Here is a 22,181-nt window from a genome sequence, read left to right as displayed (position 1 = left end):
AATATGGAGCAGAGGTCTAAGTGGCTATTAGCCACAGTGTGGCTAATATATATATATATATATATATATATATATATATATATATATATATATATATATATATATATATATATATATATATATATATATGCGTGTGTGTATATATGTGTGTGTATATATGTGTGTATACACACACACACACATATTGGCCACTGTGTGACACAGAGTGTTGGACTGGATGGGCCATTGGCCTGATCCAACATGGCTTCTCTTATGTTCAAACATATAGGAGGCTGCCTTATATTTAATCAGACCACTGATCCATTACCAGAGCTTTTTTTGAGCAGGAATGCACAGGAATGCAGTTCTGGCTGACTTGACCAGGGCTCCTGCTGAAAAAAGGTGTCTGGCAGAAGGAAGGTACTAAGCAGCCATGTGCTCCCAGACCATGCGCTCCATCCTCGTTGCTGCCTCCAGCCTTAAATGGGCTTGTGAAAACAGTGAAAGATACGGAGTTGTCCACAAGCGCCCCCTCCTGGGAGAAGCTGGGCCTTTGCAATGGCAGCCAAAAATCATTTTGTTTTTACATTGCCTGTGCTGCAGATATCACTTTTCCTTTGGGGTTTCTTTCTTTTTTCTTTTTGGTAACACTTCCCTCAATGTTTTAAATGTATAAGGTTTTTTCTGCAACCCTGGGTGTCCTCCCAAGTTTGCAGAAATATTTCTCATCTTTTTACATGGCCATGTTCTGTGAATGTATCAGTCTGCATCTAGGGCCATACTCAAAATTACATATGCATTGCATAATCCAACACTGCATAATCCATCTTGAGTCTCAGTGAGAAAGGCAGGCTAAATAAAGCAATGATATTTTGTGGGGACTGCATTTCCCAGTATGCTGTGTGAAAACTCCATAATATGAACTAAGCAACATGAACTAAAATGAACACCGAATGTTAAAACTTCTTGAAAACACATTTATTTATAAATGATTGATTGGTTTGCTTACTATTGACAGAATTGGTTGTGGAGCAATATGCAGAGATGACAGGTCCTTGTTTTTTTTTGGTGGGGGGGCAAAACAAGATCTCTCATTGGGCTGTGTGAGAACACACATTCATGAAATGCATCTGATGGCACTGTACTGTTCTGTGTCAATATGTGGAAAATGGAGCCTCCTGAAGCCCGCCGCATCGCGGCTTGGCTGCAGGGGAATTTTGGCCCCCCCCCCGGAGGAGAGCGGACGTTTCGGCGCGCTTCCAAGCGCGTTTGGAGGAGGCGGGGCTGTTGCAGCTGTTCTGTAGCCTCCGCTTCGCGTCTCCTCAGTCCTCTCAGCGAACTTGGCCCTCCCGCGCGCCCTGTTTGTTTGTGGGCAATTGCTGGTCGCCTCTTTTGTTGAGGGGCCGGGTAGGAATTTTTTACTCCCCGGCTGTTTGGCTGGTAACTGGGGGGTGTTTTTTGCCTACCCTGCATAGCATATCAGTGGATTGAGGAATTAGCTTCGGGTTGGTGCCTTCTGTTTAGATTGGTCACTTGTTAGGGCAGGTTTTACGGGGTTTATGGCACCATGTGGCCTGGGGAGGACCGGTTAGCCTCCCCCTTTTGGGGAGTTAGGGGTCTGGCAGGATCAACCTTTGGGTGTGGCCCAAGGTGTGTGAATGCAGACTGTCCTGGAGACTTGATTGGATGGGTGTCTTTCGCTGAGACTCGCGTCTGGTGTTTGGGCCCTCCGGTGCGAGCCTCCCTGCTGGGCCTGCTTGGAGGGAGCTGTGGTACACAGCTCCGGCTGGGGGGCCGGGGAGCGGTCCAAGGAGACCCCTGGCCCTGACCTGGCCGCAGTTCGGTTGCCCTTGCTGTGTTATTTTAATAAAGTGGCCCATAGTTTCACCAATCTAATTCTGTCCGTCTCTTTATTCCAACTTGGGGGGCAATAACCTACTGAATGGGTGATGTCACTTCTGATGTCAGGGGTTGTGGCCTAAAGCACAAATGAGTCACTGCTGGCCTTTTTCTACAAAAAAAAGCCCTGTCCATTACAGTTAGTATTGTCTACTCAGACTGGCAGCAGCTCTGTGGATCTTTCACATGATGATGATGCCCAGGATTGAAACCTAGGACCTTCTGCATGCCAAGCAGATGCTGTACCACTGAGCCACAGCCATTCCCGTTTGCCATGACAGGCACAGATGTGGCTTGTTCATTATGCCTGTGCACTTTCCTTGCTTCTTTGTCCTTCCTTTCTTCCTCACTAATTCAAAAATTACATGACCCTGGTATTCCTTGGAGGTCTCCCATCCAAATATTAGCCATGGCTGACAGGGAATGGGGAACATTCAGACCTTGTCCTTGAAGTCTGAATGTAGATGTCTGGGCAGAATGGAGTTTGCTTTTGTATTCCATGGAGGCAGGGGTCATTTTGTAGAAAAATAGGTGGTGGAGCTCATCCACGGATTGTTATGCAGCTGCACCTACTATTCAATGGACAAGGTGGGAAAGAGGAGGTGGAAATGTCAGAGAGGTTCAGGAGCTGTGCTCCTGTGAGCTCCTGCTGAATCCAAGGCCTGCATGGAGGACTGCATAAGGGAAGTGTGTGGACATAGCATACAAGTTGCATTTGTACCCACTGTGGCAAGTAGGGGTTTCATCCCAGCCAGCTTGATATCTGAATGCAGTCATCGAGGAATGATGGCCTGCAAATCAAAGAAATAAAAATGTGATTCCTTCATAGCAATCTTTTCTTTCACAATATGAGGGATCCTGTGTATTTTTTATGACCCAAAATTAACATAGGAAGTACTTCCAGAAAATGTCTTGGATGAAATAGGGCAAGGGAGAGACACTCCCTTTAAACTTTGGAGATGCTGTATCTCTTTCGGTCTTCGAAGGCAACAAAGGAAACATCGGAATAATCAGAATTTCAGTGTGCATCTTGGACGTAATGATTGTAAAAAATTATGGAAATTATTTTACTGTATATCTTGTTTTAAAATTTTATGTTTGTTTTTAACTGTTGTGAGCTGCCCTGAGCCCATTAGGGGAGGGTGGGATACAAATCCGATAAAATAAAAAAGTGTTAAGAATTACTAGAATAACTCCCTACTTATTTTCAGGTACTAAATACCTGCTTAAATCATGTTTAGCTTTGAAATAATTAAATATTCCACAGATGCGTTGACAGGATATCAGTGGAAGTAATTGCCCAGGGAAGATGAAGAACATCTTCGTATAGAAGATTTTTTTTAATGAAGTCTGCCTGAACATCTGTCAAATACAGTATAAATGTATTTGAATGCAGGCTCCCCTTTAAGGCAGTGAAGTGGTACTATCAGTAAAGGTTTACTGGGAAATCAGTGGAATCACTAATGAGGGTTTGCATTCTGGATATAATTGCAGAGAAATCAGTTTCTCATGAAAGAAAAACCCCTGTCTGTCTTTCTAGTACTGCTTATACAGCTATTTCCTTAAGTGGAAGTTAGAATCAAAAATTATTTTAAAAGACCTTAATATTATTTCTTTCATACTTGATTATTGCACCTATGAATTTTGTTACTGAGAGGGTGACACAATCATTTGTATCCAACAGCAGCCATGACACCGGGGCTCACACACTCAGCAATTCCATATTTTTAAGTAAAGGGGTGACCAAATTAGCCTTCAACTAAACGTAGGGGAAAAAAACTTATCTATGCTGTTCTATGTAATATCTGAGTATACATTAACAGGAGTAGGGCAATATACTTTCTATAAAGTTCTGCAGCAGATATGGCTGTGGAGGTTCTTTTTCAAGAGGTAGATCAGAGTTGCCATTCCACTGGCTGTATTCACAAATTAACACTGTAGTGGTTGCTTCACATGGCTGGCTGGGTTGATTATTCACAAGTTGATTATTCTTCTTATCTTTATGGTTATGAACTATACCTTGACAAAGGCCAGCTGCAAGACATTCTGGAAGGAAAAAAAGGCAAAGAGTCATCACTTGACTTTCTTCTTTCCTGAGAAGAGTAGGGTGGTGCAAATTTACCTAAGGGATGGCAAATAAAATATTACCTTTCTTCTGAAAAGAATCTGAGCTTCAAATTTAGCAGAATCACAAATCACTATTGACAGTGATTCTTCAAAGTTGGATTTTTAATTGTTTTGTTAGGTCTTTGTTAAGTCATAGTGGTTCAGGGCTACATGCTACTACCTGTGAAATATTTTTTTTCTAGGCCTTTGTATAAATGTTGCTAGCATAGTTGCTATTCTTTTCCACAGAAGGTGGTTGCTGTTTTGCAAGCAGATTTGGTCTTGAGAACACTAACCTCATTGTACTGTGACCTCATTACTAGTCCATTGCATAAGAAATATTCATGTCTGCCTTGACCTGGATAGCCCAGGCAAGCCTGATCTCATTAGATCTCAGAAGCGAAGCAGGGCGGACCTTGGTAACTACTTGGATGGGAGATCTCCAAGGAATATCAGGATTAGGACACAGAGACAGGCAATAGCAAGCCACCTCTCTGAACTTCCAAGACCCACTAGGAGTCACCAGAAGTCAACCATGACTTCCATGTGCGCATGCACACACACTACTCACAACAGATATAAATGTAAGAAATATTAGTGTCTTACAATAGCTTGATACTACTTCCAGGGCTGTTTTTTGTTTTTTTAGCAGTAACACAGTTCTAGCTGGCTTGGCACTAGGGGTGTGGCTTAACATTCAAATGAGTTCCTGCAGGCTTTTTCTACAAAAAAGCCCTGTGTGAAACAATGGTGATGTCGGGGGGGGGGGGATATGGCCTTATATGCAAATGATTTCCTGCTGGGTTTTTTCTACAACAAAAAGCCCTGACTATTTTTAAATCCATTTCTATGCTGTGCTTTTCTGCTATAGATCTGCAGTTCTGATATGTGCCCCAGGTCTCAGAATGCTAGAAGCAGCAGCTGAATATTATAACTGTTCCTCAGATTTGTTGCTTTCATGTGTGACATATCTGTTTGCCTTCTCTCTACATAAATAAATAAAGGTAGTCCAATTAATTGTGTGTTCTGAAGTGTTTAGTTTCTTTCTCTTGTCCATGACATTTTTTTTTACTGAATGCTGAAATTGTGATTGTCTCTGTTGCAAATAATATTAAAGGACAACCATTAAAGATTAGTTCAGGAGTAGCCAAACTTGCTTAATGTAAGAGCCACATAGAATAAATATCAGATATTTGAGAGCCGCAATACATGAACATCAGATGTCTGAGAGAAGGAAGCAGTGGCTTTTTTTGAGCAGGAATGCACAGGAACACAGTTTCAGCTGGCTTGGTGTCAGGGAGTGTGGGTTAATATGAAAATAAGCTCCTGCTGGGATTTTTCTACACAAAAATTCCTGTGCAAAATAATGGTGATGTCAGGCGGTAAAGCCTAATAAGCAAATGAGTTCCTGCTGGGCTTTTTCTACAAAAAAAACAAGGCAGACAAATAGATAGGGAGGGAGAGATAGAAAGAAAGCAACTTTAAATGAATTCTCCAAACTGTCAGCTGGCTTGGCGGAGTGATCTAGAGAGAGAAATGCTTTCTCCGAATCAGCTTATTGGTTGGGGGTGGGCTTCGAGAGCCACACAATATGTGTGGAAGAACCACATGTGACTCCTGAGCCAGTTCGGCCACCCCTGGATTAGTCTATGGCTAAAATCTCCATAAAACACCATATGTGGTAATTATACAAAAAGATTCAAGTTATCACTTAGGAGGCAAAGTAGTTTTTTGCAATAAATGTATTTGTAGCTGTACCTATGGATCCTGGCACATCGAATACTTAACCATCTTACTACTTCATTTCTCTGCCTTCTGCCTGCAGCCAGTGATGTGTGTTTTTGGCAGAAGTACAGTGAACTACTATTCCCAGAAAGCTTTGCATTGAACTTTCTATTATTAAGGCCTTCTAGTCTATGCAGGTTCAAAGTTCTCTCCTTCATCCATTGCCTGCTTCTCCTCCTGGTAGTGGCTTCTGGAGAAAAAGATCTGAGGAAGAGGAAAGGGCAGGGACAGCTTAGTATGGAGGCAAATCTATTCATTAACCAGGCTGCTCCTGCCTCCCCACCGCTGCAGCTTAGAAACTTCACTAGCTGCCAGTGAGCTGTGCTGTTGCAGTGCTGAGAGTTAAATCTCTACTCCTAAAAGATAAGAATGCCACATTAGTCTTATTATCAGTTTGTTGGACCAAAGAATACACTTGCACTTATATCAGCATTTTATAACGGTTGCCTGCTATTCAAAGACAGACTTTGATTTTGAAGGCACAGTTTCCGTAAATTGTCTGAACTTTAAACTTAATACAGCAAATGTAGTGTTGAACAGATGCCAAAGTATTGCTCAGAAACCGGCAGTTATGTGACTATAAAAGCATCAAGGCAATATTTGAAATATTTAATCTCTTAATTAATTTCAAAAATATTGAATATTATTAAACTAAAAAGTATTATGTAATTTCTTTTCCTATTTACCCACTGGTCACAAGAGAGATTCAGTTTATTTCTGAGGAGTATAATATGTTTGGTGGCTGAGGACCCCTCTGTTGAACTGTGCATATGTATTTATTATTTTTGATTTATAGCCCGCCCTTCCCCAAATGGGCTCTAAGTGGGTAACAACAATCAATTAATACAAAATTAAAATCAGATTAATATAATGTTTTATATTGTTTTTAACAGTCTAAAAACAAACTCAATTCTGCAGTTGGTGGTACTAGTTGCCTCCAGCTTGATGTCTGGTTCAGTTCCCAGCTCTAGGGTTGCCAGCCTCCAGGTGGGACCTGGGAGTCCCCTGGATTTACAACTCATTCCCAGGTTACAGAGATAAGTTCCCCCTGGAGAAAATGGATGCTTTGGAGGGTGGACCACTGAGGTCCCTGTTTCCCCCAGGCCCTACCTCCAAATCTCCAGGAGTTTCCTAAGCTGGATCTGGCAACCCTACACCCCCATCTCCTGCTGGTGGACAAGGCGTAACTGGCAACTTTACTCCCCATCCACCCAATAAGCTGTGAATGCTGAGGAACCTTACTTGGAGAAACTGGGCAGGAAAACAATGACAGTCTAGGGGGAGGAAGCTGCCCCAGCCACTGGAGTTGTGGGATCATCGGGGAAGCAGGAGGAGGCAGCTGCAGCAAACAGCTGATGACCTCATTGGCCAGTGCCAGCTTACCAAAGGCCTTGCAAACTGAGGGAATCTCCAGGGCACAGCCAGTGGGAGAATGGTAGCAACAACAGGAACAACAACGAGGGCCCCAACCAACCTGGCAGCAACTACAGCAGTAGAAGGGAGGTGGGGAAGCCAATCCCACAGCATGGGCTTGAGGGAACAAGAACCTGCAGCTAGGCATAGCCAGGAGGAGAGACAAGGAAGGGAGGCTTCCCACCCTAAGTAACAGTAAGAAGAAGAGGGAGATGGAAGATTGGCAGCCTGGGGAAAGCACGTAGGGGTTGCCAGGTCTGTGTTGGAAAATACCTGGAGACTTTGGGGATGGATCTGTGAGAGACTGGGTTTGGGGAGGGGAGGGGCCTCAGCCTGATACAATGCAATAGAGTCCACCCTTCAAAGCTGCCATTTTCTCCAGGGGTAAATAATATTATCTCATAAACATGAACAGTATTTTATTTTACACAGCTTATATATAGAACCAACCAATCTCATTAAATGATAATACAAAACATGACTTGGGAATCGGGACAAAGATATCTACAAGACCCCCTTCTTCCATACGTTCCTGCCTGGGATTTAAGATCATGGGGAGATGCTATCCTGACTGTTGAACCCATTAAAGATGCTCATTTCATGGGTACAGAAGAGATGGCCTTTTCTGTGGCAGCTCCACAATAATGGAACAACTTTCTCAGAGAGGTGCTAACCCTTTCATTGTCATTCAGGAGGCAGGTGAAGACAGTTTTATTTTGATTCAACTTTTATTATTGGCGGTCCAAACTAGAGTTTTTGATCTGTGATTTTATCTGTTGCTTTTATTGTATTTTTCATAACATTTTATTGTATTTTTCTTAACATTTTATTTATATTGTAAGCCCCCTTGAGTTTCACAAGCAAGAAAGGAGGCTAACAAATACCTTGAATGAATGAATAAATAAATACTGGATCAAGTTGCATTTTCCCCCAGTTCTTTCCCCATTTATATTGGGCTGGATCAATCAATGATTCCCTTCTGCTAAGTCTTTCTCCATTGGATGGATAGTAATGGAAAGGGAATAATTGAATCTAACTTGTTGTTATGTGATAGCCAGTTCCTAAGGTAGGGCTGTTAGTAGGGTTGCAAGTCTAATTCAAGAAATATCTGGGGACTTTGGGGGTGGAGCCAGGAGACATTGGGGGTGGAGCCAGGAACAAGGGTGTGACAAGTATAATTGAACTCCAGGGGAGTTCTGGCCATCACATTTAAAGGGACAGTACACCTTTTTAAATGTCTTCCTTCCATAGGAAATAATGAAGGATAAGGGCACCTTCTTTGGGGGCTCATAGAATTGGTCCCCCTGGTCCAATCGTTTCATATTTTGGAGAGAGGCATTAGAGGCTATACTAAAAATTTGGTGCCTCTCCCTCAAAAGAGAACATACTTTGCGGCTGAGATTGCGTCCGCAACATCGCGCCCGGCACAACTATTTAATATAATTCGGAGTTTAACAACACTGCCTCAGGGCAGACCATATTGTAATGAATTGGAGATTGGCTGTGAGGCTTTTGCGAATTTCTTTGCGGACAAGATCGCGTCGCTCCGCCTCGACCTCCCTGCCACATTGGAGGCAGTTAGCGAAACCGAGGCTCCATGCCTGTCTTCGGATTATGTTCTGGATGGTTTCAGCCCTCTCAGCCTGGAGGAAGTTGACAGGATCCTCTTATCTGCACGCCCAACAACTTGTAAATTGGACCCGTGCCCCTCCTGGCTTATTAAATCCTGCCAGAGGGAGCTTAGATATCCTGTACGGGATATTATAAATAGATCCCTGACGGAAGGGCAATTTCCAACACCGCTTAAAGAGGCGGTGGTCCGTCTCCTCTTGAAAAAAACATCATTAGACCCGGCCCAATTGGCACATTATCGGCCGGTCTCAAATTTGCCCTTTTTGGGCAAACTTATCGAGAGGGCAGTGGCGATGCAGCTACAGACTTTCCTGGATGACGCTTCCGTCCTTGATCCCCTTCAGTCCGGCTTTCGTCCAGGCCATGGGACGGAGACGGTGCTGGTCGCCCTAGTAGATGACCTGCAACGGCATCTGGATCGGGGCGGCTCGGCGGTGCTGATGCTGTTGGACCTATCGGCAGCATTCGATACGGTCGACCATCGGCTACTGGCCCGCCGCCTCGCCGACGCGGGGATTCAGGGGTTGGCCTTGCAATGGCTTTCCTCTTTCCTTGAAGGTCGGGGACAGAGGGTCGCTATTGGGGATGAGCTGTCCCGTAGGCACACGCTTGATTGCGGTGTGCCTCAAGGTGCGGTTCTTTCCCTGATGTTATTTAACATCTATATGCGTCCCCTCGCCCAGATTGCCCGAAGGTACGGGCTGGGTTGTCACCAGTATGCTGATGACACCCAGCTCTATCTGCTTATGGACGACCGGCTGGCCTGCGCCTCACAAAATTTGGACCGGGCATTACAGGCTGTGGCTGGGTGGCTCAGGCAGAGCGGGCTGAGGCTAAATCCGGCGAAAACAGAGGTCCTATGCTTGGGCCGTCGGGGTCCGGGAAGGGAAATACCCCTTCCGGTTTTTGACGGTGCACCGCTGATTGCGACGCATAGAGTTGGGAGCCTGGGGGTACTTCTGGAGCCTTCCTTAACAATGGAGGCCCAGATAGCAGCCACTGCCAAGTCCGCATTTTTCCATCTTAGGCGGGCAAGGCAGCTGGCTCCCTTCCTGGAGCGCGACGATCTAGCAATGGTGATCCATGCAACGGTCACTTCGAGGTTGGACTACTGCAATGTCCTCTACATGGGGCTGCCCCTGTGCCGAACCCGGAAATTGCAGCTGGTGCAGAACGCCGCTGCCCGGTTGTTATTGGGGCTCCCAAGATGGGAGCACATTCGGCCGGGACTTCGGGCTCTGCACTGGCTGCCAATACTTTACCGAGTTCGGTACAAGGTGCTGGTTATTACCTTTAAAGCCCTATATGGCCTAGGACCTGCCTACCTGAGGGACCGTCTCTTCCCACACGTTCCCCAGAGAGCACTGAGATCGGGAACTCAAAACCTCCTGGTTGTCCCCGGGCCAAAGGAAGCCCGTTTGAAAGCTACAAGGGACAGGGCCTTCTCCGTAATGGCTCCATCCTGGTGGAACCAGCTGCCGGAGGAGGTAAGGGCCCTGCGGGACCTTGCCCAATTCCGCAGGGCCTGCAAGACAGCCCTCTTCCGGCTGACCCACAACTAACCGGCACTGAACTTGAACTGAGTGTAGCTGTAAGACCACTGTATGATTTTAATGTTTACGTATATAACAAATGTCTAGATTTTAACTATATAAATTATGAAATGTTAACTTTTCATGCTTAATTTTATATTTTATGTTAGTTTTTATATGTTGTAAGCCGCCCTGAGCCACCGAGTGGGAAGGGCGGGATATAAATTACAAATAAATGAATAAATAAAATAAAAAACCCAACCCCCACAGAGCCCCCATTACCTGCGGATCAATTCCCCATTATTCCCTATGGGAATCATTCTCCATAGGGAATAATAGAGTGCCCAGAAGACAATTCCCTCCCCCCCCCCCCGCTTTCTAAAGTGGGGGGAGGGCTTCCAAACCAGGGAATCCCCTGCCCCTTCCTTCTCTCTCACACACAAACACTTACTGGGTCTGGTTCCTGCACAACTTTACTTGCTCTGAAAACGAAAGCAAAACAAAGGGAGGGGCTGTTCTCTGACTAAACTGTTACTGCCCCCTTCCCATGAAGCGCTTCCTGTTTCCTGCTCAGCTTTAAAGGCACACATTTTAAAATCGGACCTGTTTGCAGGTTTCTAAACATGGTGATATGGTGTACATGGTGACTCTGGGGGCGGGGCTTCCCCCACCGGCCAGCTGGCTGGGGTGGAGGAAGCCTGTAAAAACGGGGGATCCCCTGCTGGGACCTAGGGACTGGGAAGCCTAGTCGTCAGCCTCCAGGTGGGGCCTGAAGATCTGCTTTTACAACTGATCTCCAGCTGGCAGAGATCAGCTCCCCTGGAGAAAATGGCTGCTTTGAAGGGTGGGCTCTATTCCATTGTACCATGCTGAGGCCCCTCCCCTCCCCAAACCCTGCTCTTTCCTGGATCCACCCCCAAAGTCTCCAGGTATTATCCAACACAGACCTGGCAATCCTATTCTAAGGAGTGACAGAGGTTGTTATTTAGATTTCATGCATGTCCCAAAGAGCCATGTTATGAAAATTCATATTGCACCCTTTTCCTGTTTTTTGTTCCTCCATTATTTAGGGTTGCTAGCACCAGGTTGGGAAATTCCCGAAGATTTCGGGTGGAACCTGGGGAGGGCAGGGTTTGGGGAGGGGGATAACCTCAGCAGGGTATAATGTCACACCCTCCAAAGTAGCCATTTTCTCCAGCGGAACTGATCTCTGGAGATCAGTTCTGTTTCTGGGAGATCACCAGGCCTGCCTGGAGGTTGGCAAGCAACCCTGCCAGTGCCAGTTATTTAGCCTAAGAAAGCTTGCGTACTTCGCATATACTAAGTTACTATGCCTGTTCATCATGATGCTGTTCCATAGGTAACAGAAACGAGACATCAAGCATGAAATGCACTTGTAAATCTACTTTGCACTTACCCTGGAACTTGGCAACAATACATTCTTGCATGTGTCTTGATCAAGGCTGAAGGGTGTTATGAATGTTGCATGTGAAAGTGTCCTAGAAGATGCATAGAAAATGTTCTAGAACATATTATTTCAGTTGAACTTGTAATCCTCTCTACTTTCTCAAGCAACGTTTTTTTTTTAAGTCCCATAGGGCTTTGCGGTGAATATCTTTTCTGCTGTACTGGATCATATATATCCTTGACTAAAACATGCCTTCTGATGTTTTTGTTTAAACAGGATGTCTTTGTAGCCTCTTGGCACCTTCTCTTTCTATGCTCTTTATGTTGTCCAGATAAGGCACCAAATCAAGCCTGTTTGGTTTACTGCATATTGAAGCAGCTGATCAAACAGTTCATGCTACACATTTTAATTGCCTGCATAGCTCATACACAAATCTTCAGCATTATTTGATTTTAATGTGTTGTGGGCCTGCTGAGAAACTGCATATACTGAAGAAAGATACAGAATCTCTGTTTTTGAACCATGAGGCTAGAGTATCTGGCAACTGAATCAAAAGAGTGAAACCAGAGGAGATAGAATCTGAAACCTGAAGTTTTATTATCAAAATGGCTCCACCCATTTATGTGCAGGAGCTACTAAGTAGATATTAGGAGCAATTGTAAGCAGGTCTATCAGAAGAAAGTCCCATGTGGACTTAGGTTTGCCAGCCTCCTGGTGGGGCCTAGAAATTTCCAAGAATTACAACTGATTTCCAGGCTACAGAGATCATTTCCCCTGAAGGAAATGGCTGAGGTGGAATCACGTTTTCCCCAGGCTCCACCCACAGATCTCCAAGAATGGTACAATGCCATAGTGTCCACCCTTCAAAACAGCCATTTTCTCTAGGGGAACTGATCTCTGCCAGCTGGAGATCAGTTGTAAAAGTGGGAGATCTCCAGCCCCTACCTGGAGTCTGGCAACCCTAGCTGGGGTGCACATGCTTAGTTCACAATAGGAAAAAAATGTCTGCCAAAAAGTTTAAGGAATGGTTAGGAAAATCAGCAACAAAATGGACATGAAAAGTTGAGTGGTTTCAGCACTGCCTTATTAAACAAACGTAGCAGAGTGATTGATGGTGAACAAGCCCAGAGGTGAAGAGGCTTGATGCCAGGTTCGATATCTCAGCAGCAGCTCAGTAATCAAATTCTTTATATTGTACTGTTCTACTCTAATGATCTTAATGTTATTAAAGTCAGGTCTCAGGCAAAGTAATGCAATAAATGAAATACTGGGGCTTTCAAAGAAAACTGAGGAAACTGCTTTCTAGAGCAAAAGAATATATTGCATTTTTTGTTTCTTTAGTAAACTGCATCGTTTATCACGCTTGTGCTTGCAAAGAATTCTTTGCTATACAAATTTAAGGTGTGCATAGTAAGTATAACTAGATTATGGGGATGTTTTGATTAAGAGATCTGAACTACTACACAGCTGGCCCATCCATCTGACAGAAGGGCCATTTAGAAAGGATATGGATCCTCTGGGCATTTCTAGGAAAAGAACATAGTCAGAATTGTCATTTATTTATTTGATTTATAGACCACCCTCCTCTAAGCATAGGGCTCAAGGCAGTGAACAGCATTTCAATAAACACATTAACAATTGGACTAAAGCCATTTAAACAATAAATTATATAACTATTTCAGATGGCACATAAAGACCAATTTATGTTTGTGCCCCATGGGGGGAGAGGAAAGATAGAGGAGACCAGGCTTGATGAAAAACCATTGCTATCTTCAACCAAAGGCCCACTGGAACACCTCTGTCTCACAGGCTCTGTGGAACTGTACCATGTCCTGCGGGGCACAGATGCCATTAGGCAGAGAGTTCCACCAAGTTGGCACCAGGACCGAAAATGCCCTGCCTCTGGTTGAGGACAGCTGGATGTCTTTTGGACCAGGGATCACCAGGCGGTTCTTCTCCACAGAGTGCAATGCTCTTCTGGGGGTATACCAGGAGGTATACCAGGAGAGGTGGTCCCATAGATATGTTGGTCCCAGACCATTTAGGATCTTAAAGGTTATTACCAGAACCTTGAATCTAATCTGGAGTTCAACCTGGAGTCAGTGCAGCTGGCAAAGCAATGGTTGAATGTATGCTGTCAAGTGGGTTCCAGTAAGAACCTGAGCCGCTGCATTCCGGACCATTGTCGTTTCTGGGTAAGTCTCAAGGGTAGCCCTGTATGGAGCAAATTGCAATAGTCTAACCTGGAAGTGACCATTGCATGAATTACTGTGGCTAGGTCAGAGCGAGACAGGAAGGGGTCCAGTTGCCAGATTTGGCGCAGATGGAGGAATGGTCTGATAACATTTGTGATCTGGGCCTCCATTGATAAAGGAGGCATCCAGAAGCATACCCAGGCTCTTGGCAGTCAGTACCAGTGTTAGAGGTATACCATCCAGAGCTGCAACTTGGCACCTCAGACCTGAATTCCCACTCACCCAGCCGCAGAACCTCCATCTTTGATGGATTCAATCTCAGTCAACTGTTTCAAGCATCCAACCACAGCATCCAGTCTTTCAGCCAAAATACCTAGGGCAGCATCTGTCTGTCTGTCAATCAACAGATACAGCTGGGTGTCATCCACATATTGATGACAACCCAGCCTGAAACTCTGCACTAGCTGGGAAAGGGGGTGCATATAGATGTTTAGCAACACTGAAGAAACGATTTCTCCCTGAGGGATCCCACATATCAAGGGGGGTTGAAGTGAGATCCTCTCTCTTAGCACTACCCTCTGTCCCTGACCTTGGAGAAATGAGATAAGCCACTTCAAGGCTACTTCACACATTCCTGTGTTGGCAAAGTGGTGGGTCAACAAATCATGGTTGATTGTGTTGAATGATTCCAGGTCTAGCAGTAGCAGCAGCACCAACCCGCCTTGATCCAGCTGCCTGTGAAGATCATCTGTGAGGGTGGCCAGAGCTGTCTCAGTCCCATGGCCAGGGTGGAAGCTGGACTGGAATGGGTCTAGGGCCAACGTTTTCTCCACGAAGTTCAGGAGCTGTTCCACCACTGCTGTCTCAGTTACCTTACCCTTACCCAGAAATGAAAGTTCAAGACTGGGCAGTAATTGTCAGGATCTGTAGGGTCTAAAGATGGCTCCTTTAAGCATGATGTTACCATTGCCTCATTGATAATGTCCACTAGGGGCCCCTGTATTCCCCTACAACTGGCTTTCATCAGCCATGATGGACATGGGTCTAAGAAGCCTAGCATAGGCCTTATGAAAGAGGTGACAATAATTGTGGCACAATACAACCTGGTTTCCCAGGGTGTAGCAATTATGTTGCCTAGCGGACTTGTCATGAAGCATATAATAGGATAACATGATCCTAGGCCATTCTCAATAGCCTTCTGTTATGTAGTTTGATTACTTAAGGCTTGTTAAGTCTTTTCATAGTTGTTGTGTATGTGAGAGTGTAGCCTTCTGTATTAGAGCCCTTTTTCATGGCTTCCTTAAACTACTGATATTCTGCGCTAAGCATAGTGATTTGTCATTTAATCGTAAAATTACTCCAAAGCTCAGTTATATCTTAATTGCCTATTCTCTACCACCTTCACAAGAGAAAGTAATGTGGATGAACTGTTCTAAATACTGTGTGAAACAGTCTAAAACTGCACATTTAAAAGCATCTGCATTATGGTGAGCTCTTTCCCCCCTCTTAAAGTATTTGTGACTAAAGGTAGCTTTGGTTATTTTGAAACAGCTGGGGTGGTTGAGAACACCCTGAGCTGAGCCTGCTCTCTTTGGAGAAATGTACATGCTACTCATAAAAAAAACAGCAAATGGGCCTTCCCACAGGGGCCAATGCATGGGCTGTGCTTCTGGCACTCCAAACAAGTGTGAGAACATGATGTACAACTTAATTGTGCTCTCTCTCCCCCCACCCCTTGCGTAGGAATTTACAAAGTGTGGTTTTGGGATATGGGTTAATTCTTGATTGAACTACAAGTTCAGAAAATAATGCAAAATCCAAGTAAGTTACACAACACCATTCAATAGATTTTATGTCTTTGTGTCTTTCCTTAATCATCTCTCGTTCCTTGTTGGGGGTTGTTTAGAGAAAAGGCAGACCAGCATGGGTACAGGCATGCTACTGTATAAGGTCTGGTTCTCACCTGGAAATTGTTTTGAATTAGCTTATTCAGACAAAATGAGCCATTATAAGAGCACATTAACACATGATTTTAAATTTGAATGTACATTCTGGCTAAGGTAGCAATTTCATTCACTTTATGGTCATGGAAAATGTAAAACTTGCTTTATGTTTTCAGAGGGTAGCCATGTTCATCTGCAGTAGAAGAGCTAGATTTGAATCCAGCAGTATCTTAGAGACCAACATTCTGGGGGTATAAACTTTCAAGAGCCTAATGAAGGGAACTTGGACTCTCGAAAGCTTATACCTGAAAATGCCCTGGCCCAGACAAGTCAAATCTTGGAAGCTAAGCAGGGTCATCTCTGGCAAGCACTTGGATGGGAGACCTCCTTGGAATACCAGCAGTCAGGGGGCAGGGGCAGGCTTTATTTAGCCACTTCTCTGAATATTCTCCAGGCCCCCAGTTGAGGTCAGTCACCAAGGTTTACATGACTTCCAGGTGCAGATACACACTCACATATGCATAAAGGTAAAGGTCGTCTCCTGTGCAAGCACCAGTTGTTTCCAAAAAACTACAAACCTTGTTGATCTGTAAGGTTCTATTAGACTTGAATTTAGTTCTTCTAAGGATAGAGGAGTCTCATTCTATACTTTCAAAAACCTATATGAAATCACTTGTTTGTTCTTTCCCATGTTGAAAAATGGAAGCTCATGAGAGCGAGATACAAAGATACAAGTTTCTATATTATGCAAACTGGTCTGCAGTAGAAGAGCATGATTCAAGTCCAGTAACAACAAAAAGACCAACAAAGCCTTTACAGGTTTTTGAGAATCAAAGTTTCCTTCATTAGATCAGATGAAGGGAACTTTGATTCTCAAAAGCTTAGGAATCTTGTTGATCTTTAAGTTGCTTTTGGACTAAAATCTGGTTTCAGAAGCCTATCTACTCCATTAGTGCTGAAACAACACCTCCCTCAAACTGTATTTATTTATTTATTTATTTATTTATTTATTTATTTATTTTAAATATACACCAGCTCTCAAGAAAAACAACAACAGCATTGCCCTGTCTTGGGTTGCCACTCACCTTAATTCTGCACGCAGGGGCACAGAAAGCAGGGCTTCTGAGAATATCTTCTTCATCGGTGGTTTCAAAACTATTGTTTACCTTCAGTCAGTGTTCAGGTTAAGGTTAAGTCAGTCAGTTTAAGCTTCACATTTTATAAATGCACAGAGTTTGTCTATATCGTGAATGTTGACAAAGTGTTTAATGTTTACAAATTCTTCCATTTGACATCTTGATTTAATCTGAAGTTCTGGTCCATGATTGTTGAAAGATAAAACCATCAGGAATGCAAAAAGGACAAAATTTGAGATCAAATAATTGTTATGACTGCTGACATTTCAGTAAAATACAGTAATTTGAAAACAGATTGTTTCTCCCTCACTGAGCAATTTCTACAGATTAAATTTGCACTGTGAAGCCCTTGGAAGTCTCCTCACAGTTGCAGTGTCTTTAAGGGGCTGCTGTTTGATAGCAGGTTGCCATAGTTACTCAGGAAGGCTTGCTGCATTTACCTTGCTTAACCTCCATGTAAGCACTACCCTTTGTACAAATAATACCCTGTGTACAAATAAAACCTGTCCTTGTCAAATCTTTGTTGTTTCTATTAATTGTATTCTATTGATTTTTTTTTGTGAAATCAGATTTAAGCTTTCTGAATTGTTCCGGTCACTCAGTGGTTCAGTTCAAATGTCACCTTAGTCTAACATTTGTAGTGACCATACCTGAGAAACCAAACCATGGTTGTGTTCCAAACATGAAGTCCAAGTATGGTATATCTTGCCTTCCCAACAATCCCAAATACTATTTCATACAGCAGGGGTGGCCAACGGTAGCTCTCCATGCTGGCTGGGGCTGATGGGTGTTGTAGGTATAAAACATCTGGAGAGCTACCGTTGGCCACCCCTGCCATACAGCTTGAACTACTCTGTGTGCTGCCTTATTAGTGTTAGAGAGCAACTCAAGGGGATAGTGGAGGTCAGCATGTACCAACTGTATGGAGATTGAACTGCTACTGGCTGTGTCAATCATGCAGCACATACCTTCTCTAAGAACCATTTACCCAATCAGATGTGCTTGGAGAACTGGGAAACACTGATAATAAACCTCTGTTGGAATACTGTCTTGAAGATGGTTCAAATAATAACTAAACAATGGAAACTCCTAGGTACTATTTCTGCATTTTAGACTTGTGCATTACTTTTGTTCAATTTCAGTTTTCAATTTCATACCTTTATTGGCATAAAGCATTTCTTTTGTTGTTATTTACAATAATTAAGTGAAGTGTTGCATAATCATAAAAATATGAAAAAACATACCTCAATCCCAATCTAAACTGCTTATAACAACAACAACAAACCCCTATGATTTTCTTTAATTTTGTTCTGGTTTCTTTCATTATTGCAGTCTCTACTTCTCTTCATTTTGCTTTTACAGGTTAGCCAGCATTTTCCTAAGAGCATAGAGAAAGAACAGTGGTCCTTAGGAGGATGGTGAATCAGGGCTTTTTGGATGGTCTGCAATGCCTGCAAACTGTAGCTAGCTAATAGGGTTACACTGATAAACCAGCAAAACTGAAATTACACTTTTTGCAACTGCGGATGTGAGACTGTGAAGTAGATGTGAGAGACTGATCTAAGATACCTCTTAAATTAAGGTTAAACTTTTTCTACTGTTTTTGAATTCTAATGTTGCATTGTTTGTATCTTGCCTGCTGCAGAATTTGGAACATAAAACAAGTGTCCTCTTTTGTCTAACTGTTCTGTTCTTGCACAATGGTTCTTCATTCACTCAGAAGCTGAGTTCTTGCAAAGGGCAAAGTATGAGTTACATTTAAATAAACAAATAAAATATTTGCAAACAAGAGGCTAAGAGAGGTGTTCAGATTATAGAAAACACTGTTAACATCCCTAAAATGGATAAGAATTGTGACAGGGATCATGGGAAAGGTTACAGTTATACATATTGAGGCTCTGTTTGATGAGTAGTTGACTATATCCATCCACATTGTACAATGGTATTTTTATGCTGGCCATGCACAGTTTCCTTGTTGAACCCATTCACCCTTTGTTATTTCAACATTCAGGTATTTGAACAGCTTAAATTTTTGATTGGTCCCATTTTAAAAGTCAAGTATTCCATGGTCTGTGAAATGCCTTTGATGGTGTGGAAAGTGTAATGTTGCTTTTCATTTGTTCTTTAGGTATGTCAGCAGCCAAGTTACTGTTTGACTCAGGATTGAATGTTGTTGTACTAGAAGCCCGTGACAGAGTTGGAGGCAGAACATTCACTGCAAGAGTAAGTAGCATCATAGTGATGCAGAAATCAAATGTAAACAAGCAGATAAAATCTTGATCCATGTACTTGTTGCACTAGCAACACACAATGAGATTTATTTATATTTATATCTCTGCTATGCACACCTTGAGAGCTGCTTTTGTTCTCTTGGTATTTCTGCACTCTTTTAGAGGTATCCATCATAGTTTGTATGTATTAACAGAAAATTATAATTCTGCAGAAAATCGTGCTCTTGGCTGTCATTCAACATTTATTTACAAAGAGCTTGTAATTTTTTTCCTTCTTTCCAACCAGAATAAGCAAGTCAAGTATGTAGACTTGGGAGGAGCATATGTGGGGCCAACACAAAATCGTGTCTTGCGGCTCTCTAAGGAGTTAGGACTTGAGACATACAAAGTAAATGAAGTAGAGCATCTTATTCACCATGTCAAGGTAAGATCAGATCTGGTTCCAAAATGATTTTACGGGACTAGGGCAGCTGTTTATTCATTCTTCATATTGGTTTTGGAATGCTGGTACTATTGAATTCGTAGGTTCACTTGAGATTTAAAAAATTATCAAACAATGTTGGCAACATGCACCATTAATTTAGTATTAGAGGCACACTAAATTGTTTCAGACAGAACAATGACTGCATTGTTTCAGACAGAATGACTAGCATTTAACTTCTGTGAGACCTCTTGATTGAAAAGGCAAACAGTTATTCACTACAATGCTTCCCTGTGCTGCCCATGTAACTTCAGAAATCATAGCCTTCTGTTTAAGAAAACTAACCTTTGACTCCTCTGTGTACCAGACAGATTCCCCACTCGCCTTGTTCCAGTCTCGTTGCTCTTTTCCCATGGCGCTTCTACTGGATTTTGCACAAGCTGCCCCAGGACAGTGAGTTGCCCCACCTCTTTTTAAGTTTCCTCCATGGCAGGCAGAAACTGGTTTTCAGAGGATCCTGCCTGCCATGGAAGGAACTTGAGGCGAGGCAACTTGTCACTCCGGGGCAGCTTGTGCGAAATCCAGCAGAAGCGCCGCAGGAAAAGAAGCAATGAGCCCAGAACAAGGCAAGTGGGGAATTGGTCCCAGTGTTGCCTCTTCCAATGATTGGGACAATACTGTTATATGTGTGTGTGTGTGTGTGTGTGTGACCATAACTGAAGGTTTCTCCTATGTAGCCAAGGGCTTGAGATGTTATCTTTAAATCTTGGAAGAGGGCCCTCATAATAGTAAACAGCATTTATCTGTCTCAAAAATGTGATGAGAAAGTTCTGTAATTCTTTCATATCTAAACTTATTTGTCACAATATCCTACAGAACAATGTTAAAAGATCTCATTAAATGCTTTAAATTCAGTTTTATCTGGTCCTTCTTCCCAAGAAACAAGATATGGCAGGGAAGGAATTGTGGGATATAAAGAAATTCGGGTTAATCAGTGATAGTCTGGCATATAGGAAGTTGAGGAGGAGAAAATAAATGTCTGTGCTGAACTGGAAAATGCTTTGTTTACATTTATTGGATGTTCTTATAAAAAAAAGGCCAAGTTTTTCTTCTGAGTTCAGACTCTCAGAGTACACTGTGTACTTTAAGTGGCCACATAGCAGGAAACGTTCATACATGTATATCAAAATTTACACCAACCAGAAGTCTGAAGAATCTACAAGAAAAGCTATTAAAGGTCATGGGTTTTTTTCCCCAATTGTTTTTTGCAAAAAGGAGGGAGTGCCACTGGATCAAATAACCTGACTGTGTCATCAGAATAATTTAATGTATCATGACAGGATTCATTGCAGTGATAGCCTAATTGATGTTTGATCCTGCGTTACACAGTAAACATTTTCAGAGATTAATACTTTTGATGCATTCTGTGAATGACTAACAAAAAGAGTCCAGACTTTTCCCATGTTGGTATCAGCTGTGTGACATATTGTGCTAAACTGTATTATTTGTACAATGTATTTATATTATTTTTTAAAACTAACTTTTGCTTAGTGGTACTTATAGTGTAGTTCTCTCCTGATGACTCAACTATGGATACATCTTCAAGAAAATCTGTTAGGTGCGCTGATCATACTGGGAAACTTTATTCCTTGGCTCAAACTTCTCAGAAATGTCCCTGGGATCAGTTTTACTGTTAAACTATGTAATATGGATTAGAGATCAATTGTCAGATTAGACAAACTCAGTTTGGTTTTCTTGAACAGGAAAAGAGATTGCATGGTGAATATACTTTGCTTTTATGTCAGGCATAGACGGAAGTATTATTCATTGTATTATTATATTGCGTTGTGTTTGTCAGCATCTCATTACATTTTACAGTAATGATAATGGCAGATAATAATAATCACCAAGGGAGAATGGTTTGCAGTTAATATTACTTCCCAAATATTGAAAATGTGCCTAGAGGTAAATCATGGGATCTCATGTTTGAACTCATGAACTTATTTTCCACAGTGTGTAGATCTGTCAATTGTTATGCAAGGAGCTGCCTGGCCCATAGTCTTCATCTCACCCAACCTATTTTGGCTGCTCACTTCTCACCAACCGTGCACAGCTTCTCTCCATTCTGTGAGGGTTGGCATTCTTCTCCTTTCTCTTTGTATCCCCTATTCTTCAGTGTTGTGTCTCCACTAATCATGCCCCCCCTCTCAGGTCTGTACATCTCAGCCCAGTTTGCATTATCTTCCTAGCCATCTTCTTTTCCACTTCTCCTGACTTTATGCACTATGAATTTTGTTCAGACACTTCTTCTCTAGTCCCTTATTGTCACACTTTGTTGCCTCCTCTGCCCTTTAACAATAGTCTCCTCTTTCATCATCTACCTTTCCTAAGGATTCCTGTTTCTTATTCAGATGACTGCTCCACTCTCTTCCTTCATTTGTGTTGCCTCTAGGCTTCATGTCTTCCCTATCTAACTGGGACCTATTCGCTGTCCCAAGCCT

At 42.9% G+C, this 22,181-nt stretch overlaps 1 protein-coding gene across 1 annotated transcript in view; it reads left to right on the top strand.

The window, feature by feature from the left end:
• LOC132568392 (amine oxidase [flavin-containing] B-like) overlaps positions 1–22,181 on the top strand; it is a 96,112-nt gene that overhangs the window by 9,344 nt on the left and 64,587 nt on the right. Inside the window, exons 2-3 of the mRNA XM_060234170.1 lie at positions 19,157–19,251; positions 19,546–19,683. Coding sequence (XP_060090153.1) covers positions 19,157–19,251; positions 19,546–19,683 — 233 coding nt within the window. The remainder of the gene's footprint in view (positions 1–19,156; positions 19,252–19,545; positions 19,684–22,181) is intronic.

Source organism: Heteronotia binoei, chromosome 3 (assembly GCF_032191835.1).
Source record: "Heteronotia binoei isolate CCM8104 ecotype False Entrance Well chromosome 3, APGP_CSIRO_Hbin_v1, whole genome shotgun sequence".
Classification (NCBI taxonomy): Eukaryota; Metazoa; Chordata; class Lepidosauria; order Squamata; family Gekkonidae; genus Heteronotia; species Heteronotia binoei.
This window is presented reverse-complemented; position numbering and strand designations above follow the sequence as displayed.